At 41.4% G+C, this 24,699-nt stretch overlaps 1 protein-coding gene and 1 long non-coding RNA gene across 3 annotated transcripts in view; one reads left to right on the top strand and one right to left on the bottom strand.

Annotated features, from left to right (window-relative positions):
* Nucleotides 1–3,526: 3,526 nt before the first annotated feature.
* The window catches only part of LOC143752941 (uncharacterized), an 86,118-nt gene continuing 64,945 nt past the window's right edge, over nt 3,527–24,699 (top strand). Inside the window, exons 1-2 of the long non-coding RNA XR_013207432.1 lie at nt 3,527–3,879; nt 3,983–4,091. This is a non-coding gene — a long non-coding RNA (uncharacterized LOC143752941). The remainder of the gene's footprint in view (nt 3,880–3,982; nt 4,092–24,699) is intronic.
* On the bottom strand, nt 4,579–6,365 carry LOC143752912 (uncharacterized). 2 transcript variants are annotated; one of them, XM_077245602.1, is made up of 8 exons: nt 5,971–6,365; nt 5,808–5,875; nt 5,527–5,709; nt 5,232–5,293; nt 5,103–5,150; nt 4,945–5,025; nt 4,710–4,863; nt 4,579–4,641 (listed from the first exon to the last, which is right to left on the bottom strand). In XM_077245602.1, exons 1-8 carry the CDS (start codon nt 6,129–6,131, stop codon nt 4,631–4,633), a joined length of 768 nt encoding a protein of 255 aa, XP_077101717.1. In that variant the 5' UTR covers nt 6,132–6,365; the 3' UTR covers nt 4,579–4,630. The 2 variants fall into 2 exon arrangements, with proteins under 2 accessions (XP_077101717.1, XP_077101725.1); XM_077245610.1 differs by lacking the exon at nt 4,945–5,025.

Raw genomic sequence — 24,699 nt, 5'->3', positions numbered from 1 at the left:
GGAAGCTGAGGTTTCAGGCCCGGAGCCGGCCCTGGTAGACCTTTCATTTAACCATGTTTATGAAGGTTTTTCTGTGAGGCTGTAGCTTGGGCTATGACCGTAGGGAATGCTGTCACTGACAGCCCAGTGTGACCTGAGGGTGAGTGGTTCTAGCGTTTCATTTGAAGTTGCTGGTTCTGACAGTTGTCACTGCCACTTGGCATGCACTCCCCTTAGCATGGCGGCGTTGGTATATCGTTCCCCATAACGTCGTTGACGTATTGTTGAGTTCCCTTCGAAAGGGAACGTCTCAGGTTACGACTGTAACCTATGTTCCCTGAGAACAGGGAACGAGACAATACGTCTCCCTGCCATGCCTCGGGGCTTGCCTACCGTACAGTCCCTTCAGACGATAAGGTGATTTGTCATGTTTGCAAGGCGCCCTTTTATACTTCCAGGTCGCACGTTAATCATTCACGCTAATGATTCACGGGCTGTCGCCGGTCAATATGATTGACGTGATTTGATAGTGATTTCAGACACCTGTCACGCCTGAGGCGTTCCCCATAACGTCTTTGACGTATTGTCTCGTTCCCTGTTCTCAGGGAACATAGGTTACAGTCGTAACCTGAGACGTTTTCTTCAGTGTCACCAGCCTATTGTTTACACGGGCCACGTCTCCTGATGACATGCGTTACTCTGATCTACCTCTTGTCCACAATAGCAGCAACTTTTTCATGACCCCAAGGCAGCTCTGGTGCATGTAATCTATGGTGAATGATTTGATCATGTCAATTGGGAGGACAGAGAAAGGTGAAATCTTCTCCTCGTGATGGTGTTCTGGTTGCCAACACTCCCTGAATGATTGGTCTGTCCCCAAGGTCAGATTGTCAACATCAGGATACGTCAACCGACCATCCCAGGATCCCTTCTGGGTGCATCTGTCGCACCCATAGTAGCCGGAGAACTGCTTGACACACTTGACCATGGCTTTTGCTGGAGCATCGCAGGTAACACATCTCAGTTGGATGTTTAAATGCTTGCCTTCCCAGGTCAGACCATTCTGCATTAGTTCTGCCAATTCCTGAACTGTGTCACTAATAAAGTCTTGTGTTTTAGGTTTGGATGCAGCAGTGGTGAGGCAGAGGGGGAAGATACATGCTGGAGACAAATTAATGGAACAAAGAACTGGCCAGGGGGACAAGTTTGAGCTTTTGAATAATGGTAGCCCATCGACGTTTAAGGAGAGGCCAAGTGACTGCAGATGGTCTGTCACAGCTGCAGGAGTTTTGAGAGCTGATCTGCCACATTAAACTGTACACTCTCAACAGCATCTTTGGTAGTAAGTTCATAATGGTTCTCAATTCCAAAGAGTGTCCTTGCAGTATGGGGGAGTTCTGCATGCCCATGTATTTTGAGGATGTTTAAGAGAGCATCCACAGCATTATGTTTAACTTGAAACATACATGCCCCTTTTGAAAGTTCTTCCCTGAGAGTGGTTGTATCTTGTTCGCTCTCAGAACTTGACTGGGCTGAATCTGTAAACAATCTAAGATTTTCCTCCTCAAAGAGCTGGTTGTGACTGTCACTATCAGTAATGCTGGCCATCTCAATTGAACTGATCGTTTCCTTGTTGGCTGCTGCCTTTTGTGCCCTTGACACTCTAGCCCAGATTTTATTGTATTGCCTACGCTCTTTGGATGTCATCCACCTACTGTACTGGTGTGTCTGCCAATAATTCAATAAATTACGTTTTTCAGTACATGATTTCCAGATTAAATCTGTTTTGTCCTCAAACTATCAACCATATAACTTGATTGGTACTGAACTTACCTTTTTGGAGGACAAATTGGCCAGGGGCTGTATTCACAAATAATTTTAAGGCTAAAAGTATCTTCTAACTGGCAAATTTAGGAGCAACTCCTAAAAATAATGGGCGTGTCACTCCTAACTTTAGGACTCCTAATTTTTTTCACTAAGAGTAATTCACGAAGCATTTTAGCCCTAAAAGTATGGCACCTAAGTCCGGGACAGCTTTAAAGCAGTCAAGAGAACTCCTAACTCACTAAGACCTATTCACAAAGGATTGTAGCGCATACCACCGGCTCTTGCAGTCGTCCGGGGTCCGCAACACAAACGGGAATGCTGCATTGATCTGCAAACAAATCCTCTCACATGTCTCACGCTTAGTTTTACTTGATATCCCAGTGTCGAATTTCCCTTTTATTTATTTATTTATTTATTTATTTTTCAGCACCAACACCAAGCAGCAGTAACTGATCCTGCGTCCAGTTGGGCTTTCTTTTCCATTTTGGCGAGTTCATAATCCACCGTCATTCAACTATTACATTACTTCAATAAGAGCAACATTTCCTTGCTTTAAGTAGTCTATTTAGGCTATGGAAGCTTGTTTCAGCCACAGAATGAAAAATAAAAAAGGTAATTGCAACTTTTTATCTCACAATTGCGACTTTATTTCTCACAATTCTGACTTTATATCTCGCAATTGTGAGATAAAAAGTCACAATTATTTTTTTTACATTTTTATTAATTGGCGGAAACAAGCTTCCATACTAATAGGATGTCAATTAACCAAGCAAGTGTTAATGCAAGTGTCGTTTTTCATTATTAGGCTAGTGGCGGTTTCATTAGGGTAGCCTATTAGGCTACCTTAATTTAATTTAATTGAATTCACCACTTTTATCAAAATTAATAATAAATGAATAAGTGTTATTTTTTGTGTGACGTATAGCATATTAAAACCTTAAGTCATAACACATGGTTTTGTTTTCAGGTAAACAGTTTGTAAATTGTTCATAGTTTGATTTTTTTTATGTTAAAAAGTATTATTTAAATATACATTTAATATTAAATATTAATTTTTTTAATCTAGATTAATCTCACTGTAATCTTGGAATTAATCTAGATTAATCTAGATTAAAATGGCTCATTTGAATTGTTCCGAAGGCATTCAGAATATGTGTGCTACCCAAAAATGACTAAAAGTAAGTCTTTGAGAACGGGTTTCTCAAGCCAGGATGCGCATTAGACCAGGGGCCTGTTCTTCGTACGTCGCTAACTCAGTTAGCTGGATTTGATTGTTGGCGATTTGGCATGATCTTGGATCGTTTGGTTCTTCGAAGCTCATCCTAGACTTGCTGTCATAGCAACAGGTGCGCCAGCTTGAACCTGCTCGCGAGCAGGCTTATTTCATGTAAACAGGATTAGATTGCGGCTTTATAAGCGGAGGTGATACGGGAAGTCTGTCGTAGCCATGTCTTGTCCATTTTTACGACAGCAACCTGTTGCGGAAGGTGCGAGGATAATTCGCAGAGCTTTTCGAATTAATCGCGTATTGCAGGATAGACAGGATCCTTTAGCGCAGCGCGACAGTGTAATTTTTGAGAGATATCTTTTTTCTCGTGAGGGTGTTATTTACATCATTAATTTGCTGGAACCACACATTAAATGTTCAACACGGAGGAGTCGGGCTTTGACAATTGCACAGACTGTGTGCATTGCTCTGAGATTCTTTGCGAGTGGCACGTTCCTTTACACTATTGGAGATGCAGAGAACTTAGTGAAAAGTGCTGTCTGTCGTGCCATTCGCAAAGTTTACTTGGCACTCAAGCAGTTTTTAGGGGGTTTTGTGGTATTTCCAAGCCACTTAAGACCCCAGGTTGTAAAGCAGAATTTTTTTGCTATTGCAGGTACATTTATAATTGTTAATGACATGCAATCATGACCATGCCAAAAAGTATGACTAACAGTATGTGTCCTTCAGGCTTCCCTAACGTGATTGGTGCCATAGACTGCACACACGTCCCCATCAAGGCCCCACCAGGGCCCAATGAAGGGGATTTTGTGAACCGAAAGGGGGTTCACAGTGTAAATGTGCAGGCAAGTTACTATTACAATTTATAATATTCCAGATTAGTAATATATTACATAAAAAAATGAATGTAATCAAAAAGTATGCAGTTGACTGACTAAAATCTCTTAGATGGTGTGTGACTCTATGTTCCATATAACAAATGTGGAAGCAAAATGGCCAGGATCAGTGCATGACTCAAGAATTTTCAGAGAGTCACATTTATGCACATTATTTGAACGTGGTAAGGGAACTTATAAATGTCAAGCTCACAGTATTACACACACTTATGCTGAGCCTAACAAAACTTCATTTTTCCATTATACCGGGAATTTTGACGGGGTCCTGCTTGGTGACCGGGGCTATGCCTGCAGGCAGTACTTCATGACGCCATTCCCTGACCCAAACCCTGGACCACAAACCCGTTACAATGCAGCTCTAGCCAGGACAAGGGCACGCATTGAAATGACCTTTGGGCAACTAAAGGAAAGATTTCAGTGTCTGAAGGGTCTGAGGGTTGCACCTGACAGGGCCTGTGACATAATTGTTGTATGTGCCATATTGCATAACATTGCCACTATCAGAAAGGAGAGGACCCCTGTGGTGGGGGTGCAGCCTGATGATGACCTCCAGCCAGTGCACTTGGACCAACCTAGTGGCAGAGCTGCACGGGACAGAATTGTGGAACACCATTTTTGAATGTGTAATAAAAGACAAGACAAAAATGCTTAGTTCCTGGAGTTTTATTTAAACAATTCTTTATAAAGAAAAGCCAGCAAGTCATCCTTTGCCTGCAATAAGAGATAGTTATGTAAAGTCAGCAATACTACTATGTGTCAAATGATGTATTAGCACTTACTCTGAAGGTCCTTTTGAAGCAACTCTATCTCTAGTGCAATTTTTCTCTTTTTCAAGTTGTCAAGTTCAATTTCTCCTCTTAATTTGTGTTTTTTCAGGTCAAAATACTCGATTTTTTGTTGAAGATGCCGTTTATATAGGGAACGGATGTCACCCTGTGTCATTTTGTGAAAGAAAAAGGGTCAAAACATGCCTCATGCAACAAAAGTAAAAAGTAAAAGTACAACACTGCCCACCTCTGTATCAGTTCTTTGTGCAGACTCTTCTGTAGGCCTTTCTGTAGGCCTTTCTGTAGGCCTTTCTGTAGGTGTGGACTCCTGCAACTCATATTGCAGACAGAAAGAATAGGTACAGAAGTATATACAAATTAGTGTAAAGTTATTTATGCACTTACAGGTTCTTCCTCCAAAGGACAGTCATCTGAGAGGGTTTCTTCACTGTCCTGTGCAATGGAAATAAATGGGTATTACAAAGTGTTGCACTTTCTTCCCTTTATGCAAGTTAGAAAAAGTACACAACTTACTGCATATGCTTCAGCCACCACTTGCTTGGGAACAGGTAAAAGTGTTGGTGTATTATGTAAAACTGCACAAAAGAGGGGAACAAAAAAAATTGTCATTACAATTAACTACACTGTAAAAAATATAATGTGATCAATAACTCATGGCAATATATTTTATATTAACTAAAAGTTTAGAAGTTTTCACTTTCACAAACGGTTTAAATTACCGTACAAGCCATTTGGATTATACTTCATTTAATGCAGCAACAAATAATTTTACAGTGTACTAAGAGAATTGAAAACTCATTTAGCCTACCAGTAATAAAGGTGTTGCTGCTACTGGTCCCTGGCTTTGGGTCTGAGGAAGAGCTGCCCCCAGGGATGCCCTCCACAATGGGTCGGTTTTCATTCAACCCAAGGGCCAGCTCCTCTGCTGGGGTATATTGTGGTGGTGCAGGACCACCACCTGTTTTTTTTTTTTCAGCCTTTTTCTTGGTGGCTGTTATAAACAGACAAACACATTATTTAACAGTGGCTTTTAAAAATAGGAAAAAATTGGCTTTTTAAAATAAAGACAGTATAAGAATTAAAGGCTACCATTTTGTAGAATATTCTTGTACTTCACTTTTACTTGTCCCCATGTTCTAGTGGGTCCCGCGGAGGCTCTGACATAAAAGAACAAAATAAATATGAAATTATTAAAATGCAAAAATACATACTGTAGAAAGTGATAGAAACATCTACCATGGACAGCACTTACGCATTTAATTTGTCTGCTACTTTTTGCCAGCCCTCTCTCCTGGATTTTGCAGACTTCGAGGTGTTCCCTGTCGTTTTAATTAAAGATTCAAATTCGGCATAACCTTCCATTAAAAGCTCTTGTTCTCCTTGGGAGAAAAACTGGGCGCGTTCTTTGGCCATGCTGAACAGCCAATAGCAGCGTTGCTGATCATTGTTTCTACTATCGATACATATCCCCTTTTAACCCAGCGCATGAACGCGCAATTATCTCAGATAACTCAATCCAGCGATACTAATCATAAACAACAGGTGTGTTCGAAGAACCCAATTAGCCGGATCATGATTAGCACGATGATATCATCTTGGATGTCTCATTTGATCTCGGATGTTTTAAGCAACGTACGAAGAACGAGCCCCAGGGGCTCATCTCCTGTTTCCAAAATGCATCACAAACTGCTTGAGAAAGCTGTTCTATTATGATAATTAGTGATGAAAATAAATCATGTTCAGATGTACTTGTGTTTACTAACTGATAGAGCTGTCCTGACGGGCTTGCTTCGGTTGCACTCCAACATGGTAGTTTGACGACGACACTTCCCCTGCGCTTCATCAGTGCTTGGCCCGGCATCTACCACATTAGCTAAGGGATGCTTTGCGTTTAGGTGGTACTTGAGACTGCCAGCTGAATGTGTGGAACGCTTTTCAGAGAAGTTAAAGTAACTTATTTTAGCACAATTCACACACTCTCTCTCTCTCTCTCTCTCTCTCTCTCTCTCTCTCTCTCTCTCTCTCACACTCTCTCTCTCTCTCTCTCTCTTACTCACTCTCTCTCTCTCTCTCTCTCTTTCTCTCTCTCTCTCTGCTCGTTCTTTCAGTTAAACATGTGCCCTGTCACAAGTGCAGCAGTTCATCTAACGTTACATTACTCACCGATCAAAGACTTTGGCGGGCGCATATAAAAATTCAATGCAGGAAAAACCCTGTTATTGCAAACGGGAAACAGCAAAATTTGTCTCGTTTAGTAAAATAAAGCCAAGCTTTAGATCGTCTTTTCCACTCCATGTTTACCTCCTCTACTCAAATCGCTTTGACATCATGAATGACGCACAGATGCGTCGGGCAATGGTGCCCGATAAAGGACAAAAGGGAAAGTTGTGAGTTCACATCTGTATATTATGGCTGGGACTCGGAGCAGGAGCATCGACAAGAGGAATCGTTGATGTCAAGGGCATACAATATCGATGGTTCGTAAAACTTAGAACCGGTTCTCGAGTGAAACAGGTTTCCAATTCCCATCCCTACCCCCTACAGTGCAATTCGGCTAGGTATACATCCGCGCTAAAATATAAAGGTGAAAGTCATCATAGCTTGCGTAGTATAGACCCAGCTCCCAAACGTGTAAGGATGATAAAAATGATGTAATACTGATACATTGAATGGGTTGATACAAGTTAAAAGATACTTAAATACTGATAAAAGTTAAAAGATACTTAAATACTGATACAAGTTAAAAGATACTTAATATGGTTCATAAAAAGGGGCACGTTAATACTCTTTATTTTATATCTTAATTTTAAAAAGTTTAAATGCTTCAAAAGTCATTGCATTGCTGCACTGTTTTGTTAAGAAATATTTAATTCATTTCTTTATAAAACAAGAGAAAGAAAATACACTTATGGTCAGTAGATCAGTAATCCATTGCTTTTTGGGTAAAGGAGGCTAAAGAGATTAATAGGATAAAAAGACGATATGTGTTTAAAATGCTGTCTTATTTAACTTCTATAACATTTTGGGGAAATGCACCTTAAATTACAATATGCAGTGTTTGCTTGTTTATGTAAGTTTCACTTTCTTTTGCCGTAAGTTTAAGTACCGGTTTGTGATTGGAGGATCTGCTAACGATTGCTAATGCCTCGTTCAGCCTGTGTACGGAACGTGCGGCTTACGTTCGTCCATTACAACATTGGACTTGACTGAAGCCACATTGTGTCCGTGTCGTACTTTCTATTTCCCTTTTTACAGGTAAGAAAGTGGGCTGTAGCATGTTTGAACGATTTATATATGCGTTTAATACCATAAGGAACATGCAGGGAGTAAATGTTAGTGATTATAGTAATTGATATATGCACATTTAGTAGGCTATCCGTGAAGTGTTGCTCCAGTGTAGCCTGTATGCTAGCTATGACATGTGGACCTAGGTTAAAGCGTGGTGGTAATGTAGTACTGCCGGCGCCGCCGTTTTCTCTGTGTATTTGTTTTATATCGTAGTGAAAAGGTAAAAACGCTATTGTTAAAGTTTATAAAAATATAGTGTTTAATGCGAAGAGGCAATGTACCTTCTGTTCGAGTGCAACGCTACTACTGAGGTTAAAATGTTAAGTGTATTCTGAATGAATAACTATAAAATGGCAGTATTTAGCATTACAGAATATTCTATATTGTGCTGTTTATATTTTTCTAAACAATTTACAGGGTTAAGTTAAATCTCTTTTGTTTAAATAGTCTGTTTTATTATTGTACATTTTCAAGGTTATTTGACAATGCTGTTTTAAGATGCAGTAAAAATATTTTGATATATTTTTGGTAACTCACTTTAAAGGTTTACTCAGATATTTTGTAATATGGAGTTATAACTGACCAGCTGATATTTTTCCTAATTGTGTAGTTTTTAGATGGACATTATTATGTCGGGTAAAGGGAAAATAACATGTTTAATTGTGATATTGAGTAAACATGTTATTATGCTGTTCATTGTAAATGAATTACAACATTGGACTTTACTGAAGCCACATTGTGTCCGTGTCGTACTTTCTATTTCCCTTTTTACAGGGGCGCAACAAACGCAGCACGTTAACGCCGATAACGGGCAACCACTACTATAAAGATTTAAAGATAATTCCAAAAAGATATGCATTATTTATACATAAATTCAGACTAAATCAATGGTCTGCACAGTCTACAGCTGTGACCTTAGGAATAGTTCATGAAGTGATCCACATCTTTCTACAAATACGGGAAGTGAATTATTATTTTGATTTGGCCCAAAAGCTACTTGCACTGGTTATTGTTTTTAACGTCCACTTGAATCCTTACTTTTCAGTGTGTTTGCACCTTAGACTATAAAACAGGATACAACCCTAGATAGATAGAACTCTAATTTTAATTAAACTCCAGTTAAATAGGTGGTGGCATGCATTTAGTGTGCTGCCCGCCAGTAAACCCATGTGATGAACAGGAAGTTGGGCCATATCCGCCTATGATATGCACACAGCACGGCAGACGTGTTGCTGGGGAGACAAATCAAGATGGCGGAATGAGCGGTTTAGTTTCAAGCAGGCTCTGAAGCAAAATTCATTTTTCAAGTTCAAACTTTACTTAAAGGAAAAATCAACCAAACCATATTGTGACAGAAGTGACTTTCATTCGTTTGACAAACTATTGATCTTTTTGAAGAATAAATTGCACCGAAAGTACTAACTACCGGAAAGAATGGAAAAACTTGGTGAAGCTAACAATGTCGAACATGAATACGGCACCACTGCACTGAGGAATATGAGTGAATCGAGTGAAAATGAAATCGAAGAAATGGAGCAATCTTTTGCTAATCTCGAGGGCGACCAAACTCCTGTAAATAGTCCGCAACCCAAAAAGTTGAGGAAGAGCGGCACGAGGGCAAAGGGAGGAGAATGCGAATAGCTTTACGCGAGCTATTGAGTCAGTGATGAAAAGATTGTTGGAAAACATTGAAGCGAGGATGAATAATGTTCAAGTAGCTCTGAAGAAGTTTGATGCCCTAGAAGTCAACAGAACATCGAAGAACGTGCCGACTCCATTAAACGAGCCACGGATGTAAATAAAGAAAACATTGAGAAGCTACAAAGACAAGTTGAGTTCCTGGCTGTAGAAAACAAATCCCTGAAGGAGAAGGTTCTGGAAGCTGCGAGATACAAGAGGAGATGGAACCTCATCTCGAATGGGGAAGGACGACGTGTGGAAGATGTCGAGGGATGCCAGAGTGTGCAAAGAGAAGAAGATCATCTTTAAAATGTACTTCTCCAAAGGAGATCGGGAGGCGAGGGAGAAGCTGTGGCCACGGGTGGATGAAGCCAGGCGCCACGGAAAGAAGGCTTTTTTGAAGGAAGGATACACGATCATTGATGGGAAAAAGATTTATCCTTGATGCATATATGGTATGTTCCACAACATTGATTGAAAAAATAACCACACGTTTTCAAAGTTGTTGTTTCTTCTGTTATTATGTGCTGTTGAATAGAGTGGGAAAAAGACTTATAGATATGATTAAATAGCCCAAGTTTTTTTGACTGAAACATTTGGAAAGACTAAAAGACTAAATGCAAATGGCAATATTTGGAATGCCAGTAATACTGGCATGTCGGATCATTTTCCGATTCTGCTCTCTCTACCTTTTAAATTATCGAAGTTGAAAATATATCGATTGTACATATGAATGATCAAAAACAACGAATTATAATTCCTCATTCATATATCAATGGTCCTTTTCCAGATCGATTACATGAGATAACCTTTAATGGAATTAATTTGTCTATCGAACTGTTTGTCCAGCAAACGGCCGTAAGATTAACTTATCAACTTCTCAACAAAGTTATGCCTTCTTATAAACTCCAATAAATATCAATTTTCTGGCCGTGAACATTAATTTTCCTGTGTTTATAAAATTAGACTACTCAACTTAGTCAATAATAACAGCTTTTGTAGCTAGGATCAACATCTCATTGACTTTGTAAAAATTAGCATTTTAGACAGAAGCAATCAAGAATATAATGGTTTTAATAATTGGACTAATAATAAATCAAACTACAATTCACACAGAATATATATGTGTATACACCCGAAACAAACAAAACAAAAAACATTACAAACACAAATTAAAATAGGATGAGAGAGTTGGGAAGAGAGAGAGAGGGCCCTATTTTAACGATCTGAAACGCAAGTGTCAAAGCGCAAAGGTCAAGTACCTTTGTGGGCGGATCTCGGCGCTGTTGCTATTTTCCCGGCGGGATAAATGCCTCTTGCGCCTGGTGCAAATCTAAAAGGGGTTGGTCTGAAGTAGCTTCATTATTCATAGGAGTGGTTTGGGCGTAACGGGAAACAAACCAATAAGATCTTTATATCACAGTCCCTTTAAGCATGATGAACGAGGTGCGCTTGTTCCATGGCGCAATACTATTATAACGGCGCATTTACCAGACGCGTTTCAGAATCGGTTCTCAGCCGAGGAGATCGATGTTCTCGTCAGGGCCGTAAAAGAAAGAGAAGTGACATTGGGGTTGGGAAAAACCCACCCAAATTAGCTTCGGTTAAACATGCATATAATAATTTGGGTAAATGTGTAAGCTTTATGTCTATTTTCCCCATCGATGATTTCGACAATAAATTTCGACAATAAAAATCAACAATGATTTCCCTCGTGTTTTAATATTTTTCCTTATAATAATGTATCATTTGCAAAAAGTTGAATGCATCTGTGTAGATGAGAGAATCATCTACAGTGTATGCGCGTTGTTCACACTCTGTATTATGGCCAAGCATGCGTGCTTAAAATAGCATCTGAATGTACGCGCAACGCACCATTGACTTTAGACTAGTTTTTTTCTGGTCAGTGGCGCAATTGTTTTATAGAACAGCAAAATAGCATGAGGGAAAGTTTGTGCCGGAACACGCCTCCTCTTTGCGCTGAACCGCCCCGGGGAGCGCAAGTGTATTTCTTAGTTAACCGACGGGTGACGTGGAGGGAAAAGTCCGCTTTGTGCGGGTGCAAAATAGGAATGATACATGCGTCAGTGTACAAAGTCATTTGCGCCAGGTGCAAGATAGGGCCCAGAGAGTGAGAGAAAGAGAGAGAGAGAAAGATCGAGAGATCCGTAGGATCACAGGATGGCAAAATTCACCTGGACATTTGAACCTTCAAGAGACACCAAGGAAAAACACAGTCTTACTATTTTAAAATCTTGGTAACTCAAATATACTTGCATAGTTCTCATGTGTCTGAGGGGGCAAAACTGCCGTTTTAGCTGAGGGGGAGCTCTGGGCATTTGCGGGAACAGCTCCGTGTTGCAAGCACCAATCCGGTTCGTTTTTTTTTTTCTATAGACAGTACTCACAAAGGTATAACAATCAAGATTAACTTAAAAATTGCACAGAGTTCTCCTTTAGAGTTCTTTTGATAATGAACATTAAAATGCACTATTCAAACTTAAATGGTTGTATTTTTCAATTATTGCTGAAGTGAAAACACTTCAAAAAATTAAAGTATGAAAAAGTTATGGAAGTTTAAATTTACAGTAAATCAAATACACTGTACTTAATATTTTTTCTTTTATATAAAATATATATTTTACAAAATATATTTTACTATAAAATGAAAGCCATATATCTAACCAAGTTGTGTTCCAAATTTAAAGTTGATATCACAAAAATTTAAGTTCCCATGAAATTTTGTTTAGGTGTAATACCAAAAATAGCCACCGGGTGACTTACATTCCATTGAATTTAATTGTATGCATTCTGCCATAACAAATTAATACATTTCTGTCCAAATATCACTTCTGTCACTAAATATGGAACCTTGAGACTCAGAGCTTTCTGACAATATTTGTTCCCTTTCAAGGGAGCTCGCGTTGCGTCGATTGACGCTAAGGGAATGCTTTGCATGATGATGTATTGCACATGTAAAATCAGTCCAATGGCGTGACGGGACATCAGAAGCGGGTGACGTCATGAACCAGGAAGTATAAAAGCCGGTTCGAAACCCAGCCGCGACAGCTTTTATGTCTTCACAAGCGCTATATGTGAAACTGTCACTATTATTTGGTGTTGTTTGTTCATATATATATATATATATCAGTATGGTGAGCAAGCAGCAGTTCAGAATGTGTGTGCACCCCTGCCCGCGTTATTTAACGGGTGGGGACACACACGTTCTTTGTGTTGTTTGTTTGGGAGAGGAGCATGCACGGTCAGCGCTTGAGGGGGCTGGCTGTGACCACTGTGATGTGCTTCCATTGCGGACGCTCCGATCCCGCCTGGCGTTCTTTTGCGAGGACGCCCAGGCTCACGTTTCCCAGGGCTCAGGTCCCGCTGCTGAGGCACAGCGAAGGCTTCATTCTTGGGGATCGCAAATGGATCTGTCAGCGGGGTTAGAGACGGGCTCTGCCTTATCTCTGCCCTCACCTGACAGATCCAGTGCGCTGTATCAGGGTTCGGAAGCACGCGCTGCGGTTTCTTCCGCCCAGATACACGCACCAACACTTCAACTTGCAGCGTGTTTACATACCATGTCACTGCTGCAGGCTTACCAGGCAGAGGTGTTAGAAGACTTAGATGAAGGCGGGGGAATTGGCCCGAACGCAGTTTGCGAACTGCGTCGGGCTACAGATTTGTCTCTCAGGGCCGCCAAGGAGACGGCTAAATCTATTGGCCGGTCTATGGCAGCCCTGGTGGCCACTGAGAGAAATCTCTGGCTTAATTTAAGCAGTATCAAAGAGAGAGACAAACGCTTTCTTATGGATGCACCGGTCTCGACTACTGGCCTCTTTGGCGATTCAGTGAATTCGGTCGTCGAGAGGTTTCAGGAATCTACAAAACAGGCGGCTGCATTTCAAAAACTCCTCCCCCGTCGGATTCATGTCTCTGGGGCTGCTGAGCAAGAGCAGCCCCAAACATCAAAAGCCAGCTCCTCACACCGTGCCACTTAAAAACAGAGCGTGGCTTCCCGTGCTCCCCCACAAAAAAACTGGGTACAGGGAACGCCCGCTCAACAGCAGCCTTCAAGGCAAAAAACGGATCTGAGGACCGTTATTTTGTCCAAGAAGGTTGCGAACAAAAGTTCCTGACTTCCGAGGATGCAGGCCATTGAGGGCAGTTCCCCCCTGAAAGGAGAGCGGTTAACACCTCATTTTACGGTGCCCGCCTCCCTTCGGTGCCCTCGGGGGACCGTTGTGCCAACCCTGCCACCTCGTGTGTTACAGGGCACAGCGGTCTCCAGCGAGCACATATCTCAGGGTCCACCCGGAAACGTAGTGGTCTTGGGATACCCGCCCCCTCCGAGGAGGGTTCCAGAGCAGTCATTTCAGTCGTTCCCTGCCGCTTCGCTGTTACAGGGCGACGAGCTGGTTGCTCAACAACAACTAAATCCAGAAACCAGTCTTGAGAGGCTGGTACCTTTAGTAGAATTATTGACAGCGTGGAAGCTACTGCCAAATATTTCTCGTTGGGTCCTGCAGACCATAGAAAAGGGTTATCAGATTCAGTTTCTGAATTATCAGATTCAGTTTCTGAAAAATCTGTTGGCCCACCCAGGTTTATGGGGGTCCTACCCATGGTGGTGGACCCCGAGCAGGTTCTGGTAATGGAACAAGAAGTGAAAAATCTGTTGGACAAGGGGGCCATAGAATATGTACCTCCTTCCAGCAGGGTCTCCGGGTTTTACAGCCGATACTTCATCGTTCCGAAGAAGGATGGGGGGTTGCGTCCCATTTTGGATCTGAGAGTTCTGAACGAATCAGTCATGCAGCTAAAGTTCAAAATGTTAACGTTGAGACAAATCATAAAACAAGATCAGATCAGAGGACTGGTTTGTCACGATAGACCTCAAGGACGCATACTTCCATATTTCCATCCTTACCAATATCGAGTTCTTCCATTCGGTCTAGCACTATCACCCCGCACTTTCACCAAATGTGTGGATGCAGCTCTGGCGCCTCTACGCATACAGGGTATCCGCATCATGAACTACATCGACGATTGGTTGATTTTAGCTCAGTCACATCAGTTGGCGGTTCGGCATCGAGATGTCGTCCTCGCCCACATGAAAGAGCTGGGGTTATGGCTAAACGCCAAGAACAGTGTACTTTCTCCACTACAGAGAACCACTTATCTAGGGGTAGTTTAGGATTCTGTGTCGATGTGGGCACGCATAGAGTCCATTCTGTCAGCCGTAAAAAGAATAAAGCTAGGCCAGTCGCTCACTGTGAAACAGTTTCAGAGACTGTTGGGTCTGATGGCAGCAGCGTCCAACGTTATCACTTTTGGCCTGCTGCACATGAGACCCTTGCAGGGTTTTTCCCGAGGGGCAACCCCTATCGCATGATCAAGGTTACGCGGCGATGCTTACGTGCCCTGGTTATGTGGAAGAAACCTTGGTTCCTGTCCCAGGGACCCGTGTTGGGAGCTTCTTGTCGTCGCAGGATGCTTACGACAGATGCCTCCCTCACGGGCTGGGGAGCGATCCTAGAGGGATGCTCGGCTCAGGGTCTATGAGGGGACCATCATCTCTCCTGGCATATCAATCACCTGGAGATGATGGCTGTTTTTCTTGCTCTCAAGCATTTCCTCCCAGACCTCAGGGGCCACCATGTGTTGGTCCACATGTCAATATATCTGTGGTCGCCTATATAAATCATCAAGGGGGTTTGCGTTGCTTCTCGAGAGACGTCTCACTGTTCACTCTGGTTCTCCCTCACGCATCCAGCTCCTCTCGGACTGGATGCGATGGTACAGATGTGGCCGAGGCTGCGTTTGTATGCTTTTCACCCGATTGCTCTGCTCCCGGGAGTTCTGAAGAGAGTTCGCAGGGACCATCTGCACCTGCTTCTTATAGCCAGAGTGTGGTTTGCAGATCTAGTGTCTCTCCTCAACGGGCCTCCTATGGAGCTTCCCGTCAGGAGGGACCTACTGTCTCAAGCAGAGGGCTCAATATTTCACCCTCGTCCCGAATTGTGGAACCTGTGGGCTTGGCCTCTGAGGGGGCCCAGCTCATAGGGTTAGGTCTCTCAACCGAGATTGTGGAGACCATTCTACAATCCAGAGTTCCCTCCACGAGGAAACTTTATGCCTTGAAGTGGAAGGTTTTCACTGCATGGTGCAGTAACCTTCAGCTGAACCCAGTTAACTGCCCGGTTGGTACAGTGCTGGAGTTTCTGAAGAATCGGTTCACTGCAGGTCTATCTCCGTCCACTCAGAAGGTCTATGTGGCGGCCATAGGTGCTTACCACATTCCTTTGGGTGGAATGTCTGTGGGTAAAGACCCTCTGGTATCTCGTTTTCTACGATGCACGCTGAGGCTGAGGCCTGCTGTACGCACTAGGGTACCGACTTGGGACCTGTCTATTGTCCTCCAAGGCCTTTCCCAGGCTCCATTAAAGCCCCTGGAGGAGGTTCCAGAAAGTTTTCTTACTCTAAAAACTCTGTTCCTCCTCGCCATTTCATCCCTTAAAAGAATAGGAGATCTTCAGGCTCTGTCGGTTGCACCTTTGTGCTTTGAATTTGATGCTGGCATGGTTAAAGTGTTCCTTCATCCTAGACCAGGTTATGTTCCTAAGGTCCCCTCTAATGTGGCCCTATCTATAGTGCTGCAGGCTTTCTTTCCTCCTCCATTCCAGGATGCGGACCAGGAAAGGCACAAATTGCTATGCCCTGTGAGGTCATTTGTTGCTTACGTCCACAGAGCTGCCCTGTGGCGTAAAACCGAACAGCTATTTGTCTGCTTTGGACCCCCTAACAAGGGGTCCCCTGCATCTAAGCAAAGGATGAGCAAGTGGGTGGTCGAGGCCATCTCACTTGCTTACGAGTCGACCGGACAGCCTTCACCAATGGCCTCTAAGGCCTTATTGTCATGAGTTCCTCTTCAGGACGTTTGTAATGCGGCAGGCTGGTCCTCACCTCACACATTCGTTAGGTTTTATGCTCTGGACTTGGACTCTGCCAGGGTCCCGAGGGCTCTCGTCCTAGTGCTGCTCGCCTGATTTCACACTGGACAGGCACTTCTCGCTATGGTGGCGTTGGTATAGACGTTCCCTTAGCGTCAATCCACGCAACGCGTGTTCCCTTGAAAGGGAACGCCTCGGTTATGACTTTAACCTCGGTTCCCTGAAGAGGGAACAAGACGTTGCATCACCTGCCATATCTCCTGCGTGCCTGTAAGTGACTTGTTCAGACCCTGCGAAGCTGTCGCGGCTGGGTTTCGAACCGGCTTTTATACTTCCTGGTTCATGACGTCACCCGCTTCTGACGTCCCGTCACGCCATTGGACTGATTTTACATGTGCTTCAATACATCATAACGCATAGCGTTCCCTTAGCGTCAATCGACGCAACGTCTCATTCCCTCTTCAGGGAACCGAGGTTACAGTCGTAACCGAGGCGTTTTGTCAAGATTAGAAAAGGTTCTGATCATAAATTATGAAACATGACGATGCCCAAAAGGGGAGGAGCCTGATAAAAGAATTTAGAGTACCGTTTCTATGGTAACGCAATGTCCAATTTCAAAACTGTTTTCACAGGATGAACTCTGAGTTTGTAAGCTTTCAAATTGTACCTAATTTATGATAACTACTAAAATATGTGATGTAATAAAAAAAATAAAAAAAAAAAAAAAATATATATATATATATATATATATATATAATATATATTATACTTTTTAGAGGATAATATTATTTTATCATTTTTTATTGACAAATACTAGATTATATGTTTTATTAAAAGTGTGTGCGTCGACTTTTTGTGACAAAGGTCAGAAACTTCTGTAATGATGTAGATTTTTTGAGGTGCTCTCTTGTCATAAATTCAGCTATTACTGTTCCCTACATAATTTGTAATAAAAAGCACTGCTAAAATATCTATTTAGGAGTCTTAGACCTTTCCAACGATATATATTTTGTCATTAAAATTAGGATTTAATAGTAATATATTGAAGTAAAGTTAGGCGTCCTGCTAGTGGGACGGTGACAGTTAAAGTCCGCCTGAAGTTAATAATTATATCCCTTAAAACTTATCTCTGATCACCGAAATTACATATTTAAACGTTTTTTTTTCCTTGAAAAAAATTCTTCATACCTTAATATATTGAATATAATTCGACACCCTTGCCTCATTTAGTATACGCGGTTCTATGAATATGCAAATGAGCCCCGCCAGCCATTTGTAGTGGTGTCCGAAACCATGGAGGACATTATCCAGTGCACTCACTCAATCCCACAATGCACCACAATAATAATAAAGACTGGATCGTGTTAGTGGACTAACGTAGGGAATAGTGCGTGAGGGTTTAGGGGGCGATTTCGGATTCATCCGTGGTCTTTGGGATTGTTTGATTAGAACTGAACTCTATTGAATCCATGAGGAAGTGTGTCCAGTGTGTCACTGTGTGATGATGTAGCTGGTCAGTTTAGTCATCACCCTGGTTCCCTTGACAAGAAAACAAAAGGATTTTTCCTTAGAGTTTATTTTCTGCAATAATCCAGAAGCCAGTGACTAACAAAAGCATATGACTCTGACACATTTTGTTCATCATGGTTATAAATGAACACAACCTTTATGAATTTTGAGGAGTAAATACAATCGGCAAAAGTTAAAACCTAACCCACATGAAAAAAATAATAATTATATATATACATATATTTGCTCAGATATTTTTCAAAATGTATTTACATGAATATATTTTCTACCAAAATTATTTAAATTTGCAAATATATTTTGGTATATTAAGTTTGAAACTAATTATTTTAATCTCTACTCTGTTATTGAGTAGTATAGATATTTTTTTAATGCTGATCAGCAGAAGACAATAGCTGGGTTTAAATCCCAGTTGCGCTGGTGGGGCACACTGCTATTACAACTGTGCGGTTTTGAACTGTGATGTATATCTTTGTTCATTGTCAAACGTATTAGACAAAATATTAGTTTATTTTCTATTATTAAATAACACTTATTTTGTCACAATTGAAGGCAGGCACAAGGGTGGAATAAAGACTTTTCAGAGGATAACGACTCGGGAACATAAAGAATCTGCAGGTCTCCAAGACAGATGAAGAGAACGAGGAAGAGGAAGAAATTAATCATAAGAAATTATGTATGAAAAAGTTAATAATTGTATTTTATAAACAAAATATTTTAGTTTGTATATTTTAGTATATATTTTCTGATAACATGTTAAGCTTTCATATGGTTACAGTGTTGGAGCATGTTGTCACATCACTTCCTTTCTTTTGAATGAAATAAAGAAAAATATACACTGTATTTATGAAACAAGACCATATAATTACACTAGACGTGTGAAATTATTGTGGAAATAAATACATACTATGAACCCCAAGTGGATTTAAATAGATATACAAACTGATAGAGGAAAAAATATGGCAGTAGATAATACTGGAGACTCTTAGATGCATTTCATCAGCACCTTCTTCTGAATTCACACTTCTTTTTGTGTTACCATGGAGCAAATTGCAAAACTGAAACCACTGCAACCACTTCCTGTTTTTTTTTCCAGTTCAGTGTGACTTTGTAAAAGTACAGTTCTTCAGAATCCTTCGTAAGATGTTTAGATAAGCGATATTCCATAGCTATGCATTAAAGGGGTCATGAACTGCATTGTTTTATTGTTTTATAACTGTTGCTGAGGTGCATTTATAACGTTAGTGTGATTTGTACATCAAAAATTGTCACCCTAATTTTAGCCTCTAATTTGAGCACTCTGTTTGAATGGGCGTGTCTACTGTGAGACTCAGCGTAAACACACACTGCTGTGATTGGCTGCTGTGAGACTTGTGTGAACGCACACTGCTGTGATTGGCTGCTGTGAGACTCAGTGTAAACGCACACTGCTGTGATTGGCTGCTGTGAGACTTCAGTGTAAACGCACACTGCTGTGATTGGCTGCTGTGAGACTCAGTGTAAACGCACACTGCTGTGATTGGCTGCTGTGAGACTCAGTGTAAACGCACACTGCTGTGATTGGCTGCTGTGAGACTCAGTGTAAACGCACACTGCTGTGATTGGCTAACATCTTTGCATAGGAAATAGCTAGTATTACACATGGAACTCGCTCAAAAACTTTTTGCATGACTTACTATTACAGCTCTCAAGGTTAACTTATTGTGTAAAAATATTGATTATAGCATTATATTTAGATCTTGGCATAAAAGCAGTGATGAGCATCGTAGCAGATCACAGATATGTTGAGCACATGAATGCAGTAATCTCGTCATTGCAACTCGATTTCTGAATACTAACGAATGCTTTCATCCTAACTAACAGTGTGAAGACAATGTAAATAAGAGATTTTTTTTATTATAACAGTTTTGGTGCAAGTCCATAACTCAGTGACTGATAAATTTGCGCTGTTTGATTGACAGCTCCAGCGATTGTGAAGGGAGCGTTCTTTGATCACTTTCTATATACAGTATAATTTAATCAGGTTAAATAACGGTTACTAATGGCCCCGTAATACTTTAATAAAAAAGAAGAGCAAACTGATGTGATGTCATTTCGAACAAAATCTGGTGTGAGAATTGCAGAGCTCGTGCAAACCTATTCACATTGCTATAATCAGACACTTTTCTTATACTTTATTTTAAAAAATGCTTGCTGCTTTCTCAATTTTGTTGTGTGTTTATTTTTTTACAGAGAGGAAAGCACGCAGCACATATTTACATATTCATCTTACCATCGCTCTCAGTAGTGTGGGCGGTGTTAGATGTTCAATAACAGTATATCGCTGCTCACGTATTTAGAACTTCGTTTTTTCCACACAAAAACAAGAACGAGAAGCCAGGAACATGAAACACAAGCTTTTTACTGAAAATAGGTCTTTATTTGAAACCAAGAAAAAAATCTACTTTACAAAGTAATACATTTCTTACAACAAAAATAAAATAAACAAACAGAAAATAAGTTCAACAGTCAGACAAAACCAACCAAACAAACTATAACTGACCTACTCAAATTAACAAAGCAGCAGCTTATAAAGGAAAGGATGGGCCCATTACAAATTAAGAGGGAAAACAAGTCAGCTTTACATTCAACATATAACCTTAAGTAAATCAAAATCAAATCAAACAGAGATATATATTAAATAAAGATAGAGGTACTCAAAATGCAATTAAATACCATAAATGTACAACTAAAGGAATCTATTAATAAAGACATCATTACTTTTCTTCCTCCCCTGGGCAACCTTCAGCGAATGGTATGTCCGGGCGGAACCAATAACGCTTAAATTCTCCTGCCCGGACTCTAATTTTCGTCTGCGGCTGCAGCGGACCATGTCTGAAGATCATCGCCGAACATCACCGGTAAACTTAAACTCAAAATAGAATCAAATGTAAGTAACAGATACACATTAACTAATTTGGGTTTCACTTTATTTTGATGGTCCCTTTAACACATTCTGTTATCTATAAGTAACATTGCACCTTCATGGCTACAAGCTCTTATTAGAGTATTAGTAGAGTAGTAGTAGACTGGTAGGGTTAGGGTTAGAATAAGTTGACATGTAGTTGCAAAGTTATTTATAGTCAGTAGAGTTTCTGTTGGAGGACCATCATAATGAAGAGTTTGCAGATATGAAGCAGACACTCCACTAATATAATACTCTAATGAGAGTTAGTTGACATGTAGTTGCAAAGTTACTTATAGTTAACAGAATGTTCAAAAGTGACCATCAAAATTAAGTGTTACCCTAATTTGTGTGCACTTCAAATCAGTAACAATGTATATAAAAATGTGTTGTAAATGTAAACATATGCAAACCTAACAATAAAGAATTAATGAATATTGTTTATTTTGTGTGGTTATTATGAGCTATCATTATACTGAAACAATTTAATGTGAATGACAAAAGAGGGATAATTTTATAAAGAATTTAATAAAGAATTTTTATTAAATAAAAATTATTCTTAAATAGATGTATGTATGTGTCACGGTGTGGGTTTTGTGTCTTGTTCCTTGTTCTTGTCTGTCATGTGATTCCCTGTTTGCCATGTGTCTTGTTAATTGTCTGATCATTGTTCCCATGTGTTTCTGATTAGCCACGCCCCCTTGTTATCTTGTTTAGCTTGTTTGCCTGTCTATTTAGATCTCTGTGTTTCAGTTGGTTTTTGTCGGTCGTTGTTTGATGTGAGTTGTGCCCAGTTCCTTGTTCCGTGTGCCTTATTCTGAGTTTACCCTGGATATTCTGTTTGTTGGAGTATTAAAGTGCTTGCGATTGGATTCACTCTCCGCTTCATCCTTGCTGCACGCAACAGTATGTGTGCGTGCGTGTGTAAGGAAGTTTGTGTGTGTATGTGTGTGTGTGTTTGTTTGTGTGTGTGTGTGAGATGATACATCCACATTACCGCTCTTGTGTGGCAACCACTCGGCCCATCATAGTAACCTTGTTCCCTAAAAAAGAGGGATCGAGATTCAGCGCTATGGGAAAACATCTTTGTTTGACCTGTTGTGAACATGTTGCAAACAAGCCAAGAATTTGGCCTAAATAACCTCTGATGATGACGTCATCAGAATGCGCATGTCAGAGTCTATAAATAGACATGAGACAGGTGAGTTCTCAACTCTCTTTGTCTGAAGAACGTCCTGCTCTGACTTACACCACTCTCTAGTGGCACTCTCTAGTGGCTCCAGCACAAACTGGACACAGTAGGGAAGTTTCTCCTGCTCCGGTGTAGTGAATGGCAGAGGACAGAGGCTTCACGAAAGACCGGCATGGTCGATGCAATAGGAAGATAGTCAGGGTGAGGGTGCAATTTTGCTTTGACCAGTCCAGGGACATAGTCTAAACAGGATGGTGAAATTGACAGAGCCTGCAAACCCCCAATTCTCTTCAGCGAAGTAATAGCCATGATAAAAACTATCTTTAGAGTAAGAAGCTTGTCATACGCTGAATCTAATGGTTCAAAAAAGGGGCTCGACTAGCCCCTCCAGGACTATAGCCAAGTCCCACAAAAGGATCTTTGCTCTAACAGGAGGCCTCAGTTGCCTCGTTCCATGGATGGAACGGGCGATCAGAGGGTGCTTCCTGACTGGAGCCCCACCAATCAGGGCTTTGCAAGCAGGTAGGGCGGCCACAAATACCCTGAGATTAATGGGGCATGCTGATAATTTTTCCAGCAGAAACTCCAGCACTAAAACAATCTGGCAGTGAACTGGGTCTGCAAAGAGTGCAGTACACCACCTTTCAAAGACACCCCATTTAGGAGCATTGATCCTTTTGGTGGACTGAGCCCTTGTACTCAGAATAGTCTGTACAACATCAGCTAGAAAAGCCCAGCATCCCTCAGGGGCCAAACATGAAGGTTCCAAACTCGGGCCAGAGATGAAATATTGTCCCCTGCGCCTGAGACAGAAGGTCCCTCCTATTCCCCAACAAAAAATACTGTAAGGTCAACAGAACCAACTTCTGGTTTGCTAAAAAGGTGCCATCAATTAGAGACAAGACCCTTGTTGATGGACCTTGGCCAGGATTCCCTGAAGCAGAGCGATCAGTGGAAATGCATAAAGATACAGTATTGGTCACGAATGGGCCATGGTGTCCAGACCCAGGGGGGCTGGGTAATTCATAGAGAAGTAGATCGGACATTACTCTGTTTCTTGTGAAGCGAAGAGGTCCACCTCTACTTCGTAAAAACCTTTCCCAAATCTGTCTGACTACTTCGGGGTGGGTTTTTCATTCCCCATGTGTTGCAGCCTGACAGAAAGTCTGCTCCAACATTCAAATGCCCAGGGGTGTAATTGCCCTGAAGGACGGGAACTTGAATGTAACAAGGTTCGTTCCAAACTTTCCAAACTTTAATAAATAAATAAACAAATACAAAATGAAAGTAAAAGACAGCAGCCCCTCACGGATGACTGCTGTCACAAACAAAACACAACATAAAACCAGGCCTGTTCCTCTCTCGATCTCCACTGTCGTCGCTTCTCCTTTATGCCTCCGCTCCTCCGTCAGAGATACGAGACCGGTGTGTCGTGCAGGTGCACTCATCAGTAACCACGGCACTGGCCTCGCGCCGCTCTCTCACGGCCCTCGGCCTCGTCCTGCTCGCCACATTGAATAATCATAGAGAATTTACGATTAGCATTAGACAGCACTTTTAAATTTGCTTTGATGGCAGGCGCTCTGGCTCCCGGCAAACATGTGACCAGGGGCGGAGCTACGTGGTGGCCAGGGGGGGCCACGGCCACCGCTGGTCAAGGCTCGGCCCCCCTGTTGGCCCCCCCAACCTCACGGCCCCACCCCCAGTCTGAAAAAAAAAACCTCCTGAACAGAAACGGTCTAAAGAAAGCTGAAATGTATGCATTATTATTTTTTTATCAAGTCATTTGTCACTTACGCTACAAGCCCCATATTAGCGACATGTTGGGTCACGCCCCTATCAACAGTGCAAGACATTACGTGCCTGCATTTTGACAGCGTTAATGGAGACTAGCAGGCTAGCAGCTAACCACTGGATACACTGTAACTAACAGGTGAGTAAGTTGGTGGTTTTAGAAAGCATAATTGAAATGATAAGATCATATAGTTATCTTCTCAGTCAGTTTAACCCTCTGGGGTCGGCAAATGCGTTTTGCTCGATTTTTTTCACATAGCAGCAAAATAGACTTAAAATACTCCTTCCTTTTTGGTCATACAGATTTAAGAAATATGAAAAAAATAAACTGTAAAAATTTTAATGTGTCCAATTACAGTCGAAATAAAACATTGTGCTTTTGTAAAATAAAGAAATAAAAAGGGTGTGCTTTCTGGCTTTCCGTCACCGCAAACTTTTTTTTTGGAGCACGTCTCTAAACTTAAAACGTCTCGGTTACGTATGTAACCCTCGTTCCCTGAGTAGGGAATGGAGACGTTACGTCGGATGACGACGAATGGGGTTTCGCTTAGAAAGCCTATCAACTTCGAGTATTACAAAACGAGCCAATGGCAAAGAAATGCC

This window comes from Siphateles boraxobius, unplaced genomic scaffold, assembly GCF_051911475.1.
Source record: "Siphateles boraxobius isolate OS27281-9 unplaced genomic scaffold, OSU_SipBor_1 102, whole genome shotgun sequence".
Classification (NCBI taxonomy): domain Eukaryota; kingdom Metazoa; phylum Chordata; class Actinopteri; order Cypriniformes; family Leuciscidae; genus Siphateles; species Siphateles boraxobius.
The sequence above is the reverse complement of the archived record's forward strand: the minus strand, read 5'-3'. Positions and strand labels throughout refer to the sequence as shown.

What these genes read in the sequence shown, in the direction of transcription:
- LOC143752912 (XM_077245602.1), bottom strand. Translation starts at nt 6,131, where the DNA reads ATGGCCAAAGAACGCGCCCAGTTTTTCTCCCAAGGAGAACAAGAGCTT. An exon ending in CAGCAACACCTTTATTACTG is followed by an intron (nt 5,294 to 5,526) that starts GTAGGCTAAATG and finishes TCTTTTGTGCAG; the next exon opens with TTTTACATAATACACCAACA. An exon ending in TGGTGGCTGAAGCATATGCA is followed by an intron (nt 5,151 to 5,231) that starts GTAAGTTGTGTA and finishes TCCATTGCACAG; the next exon opens with GACAGTGAAGAAACCCTCTC.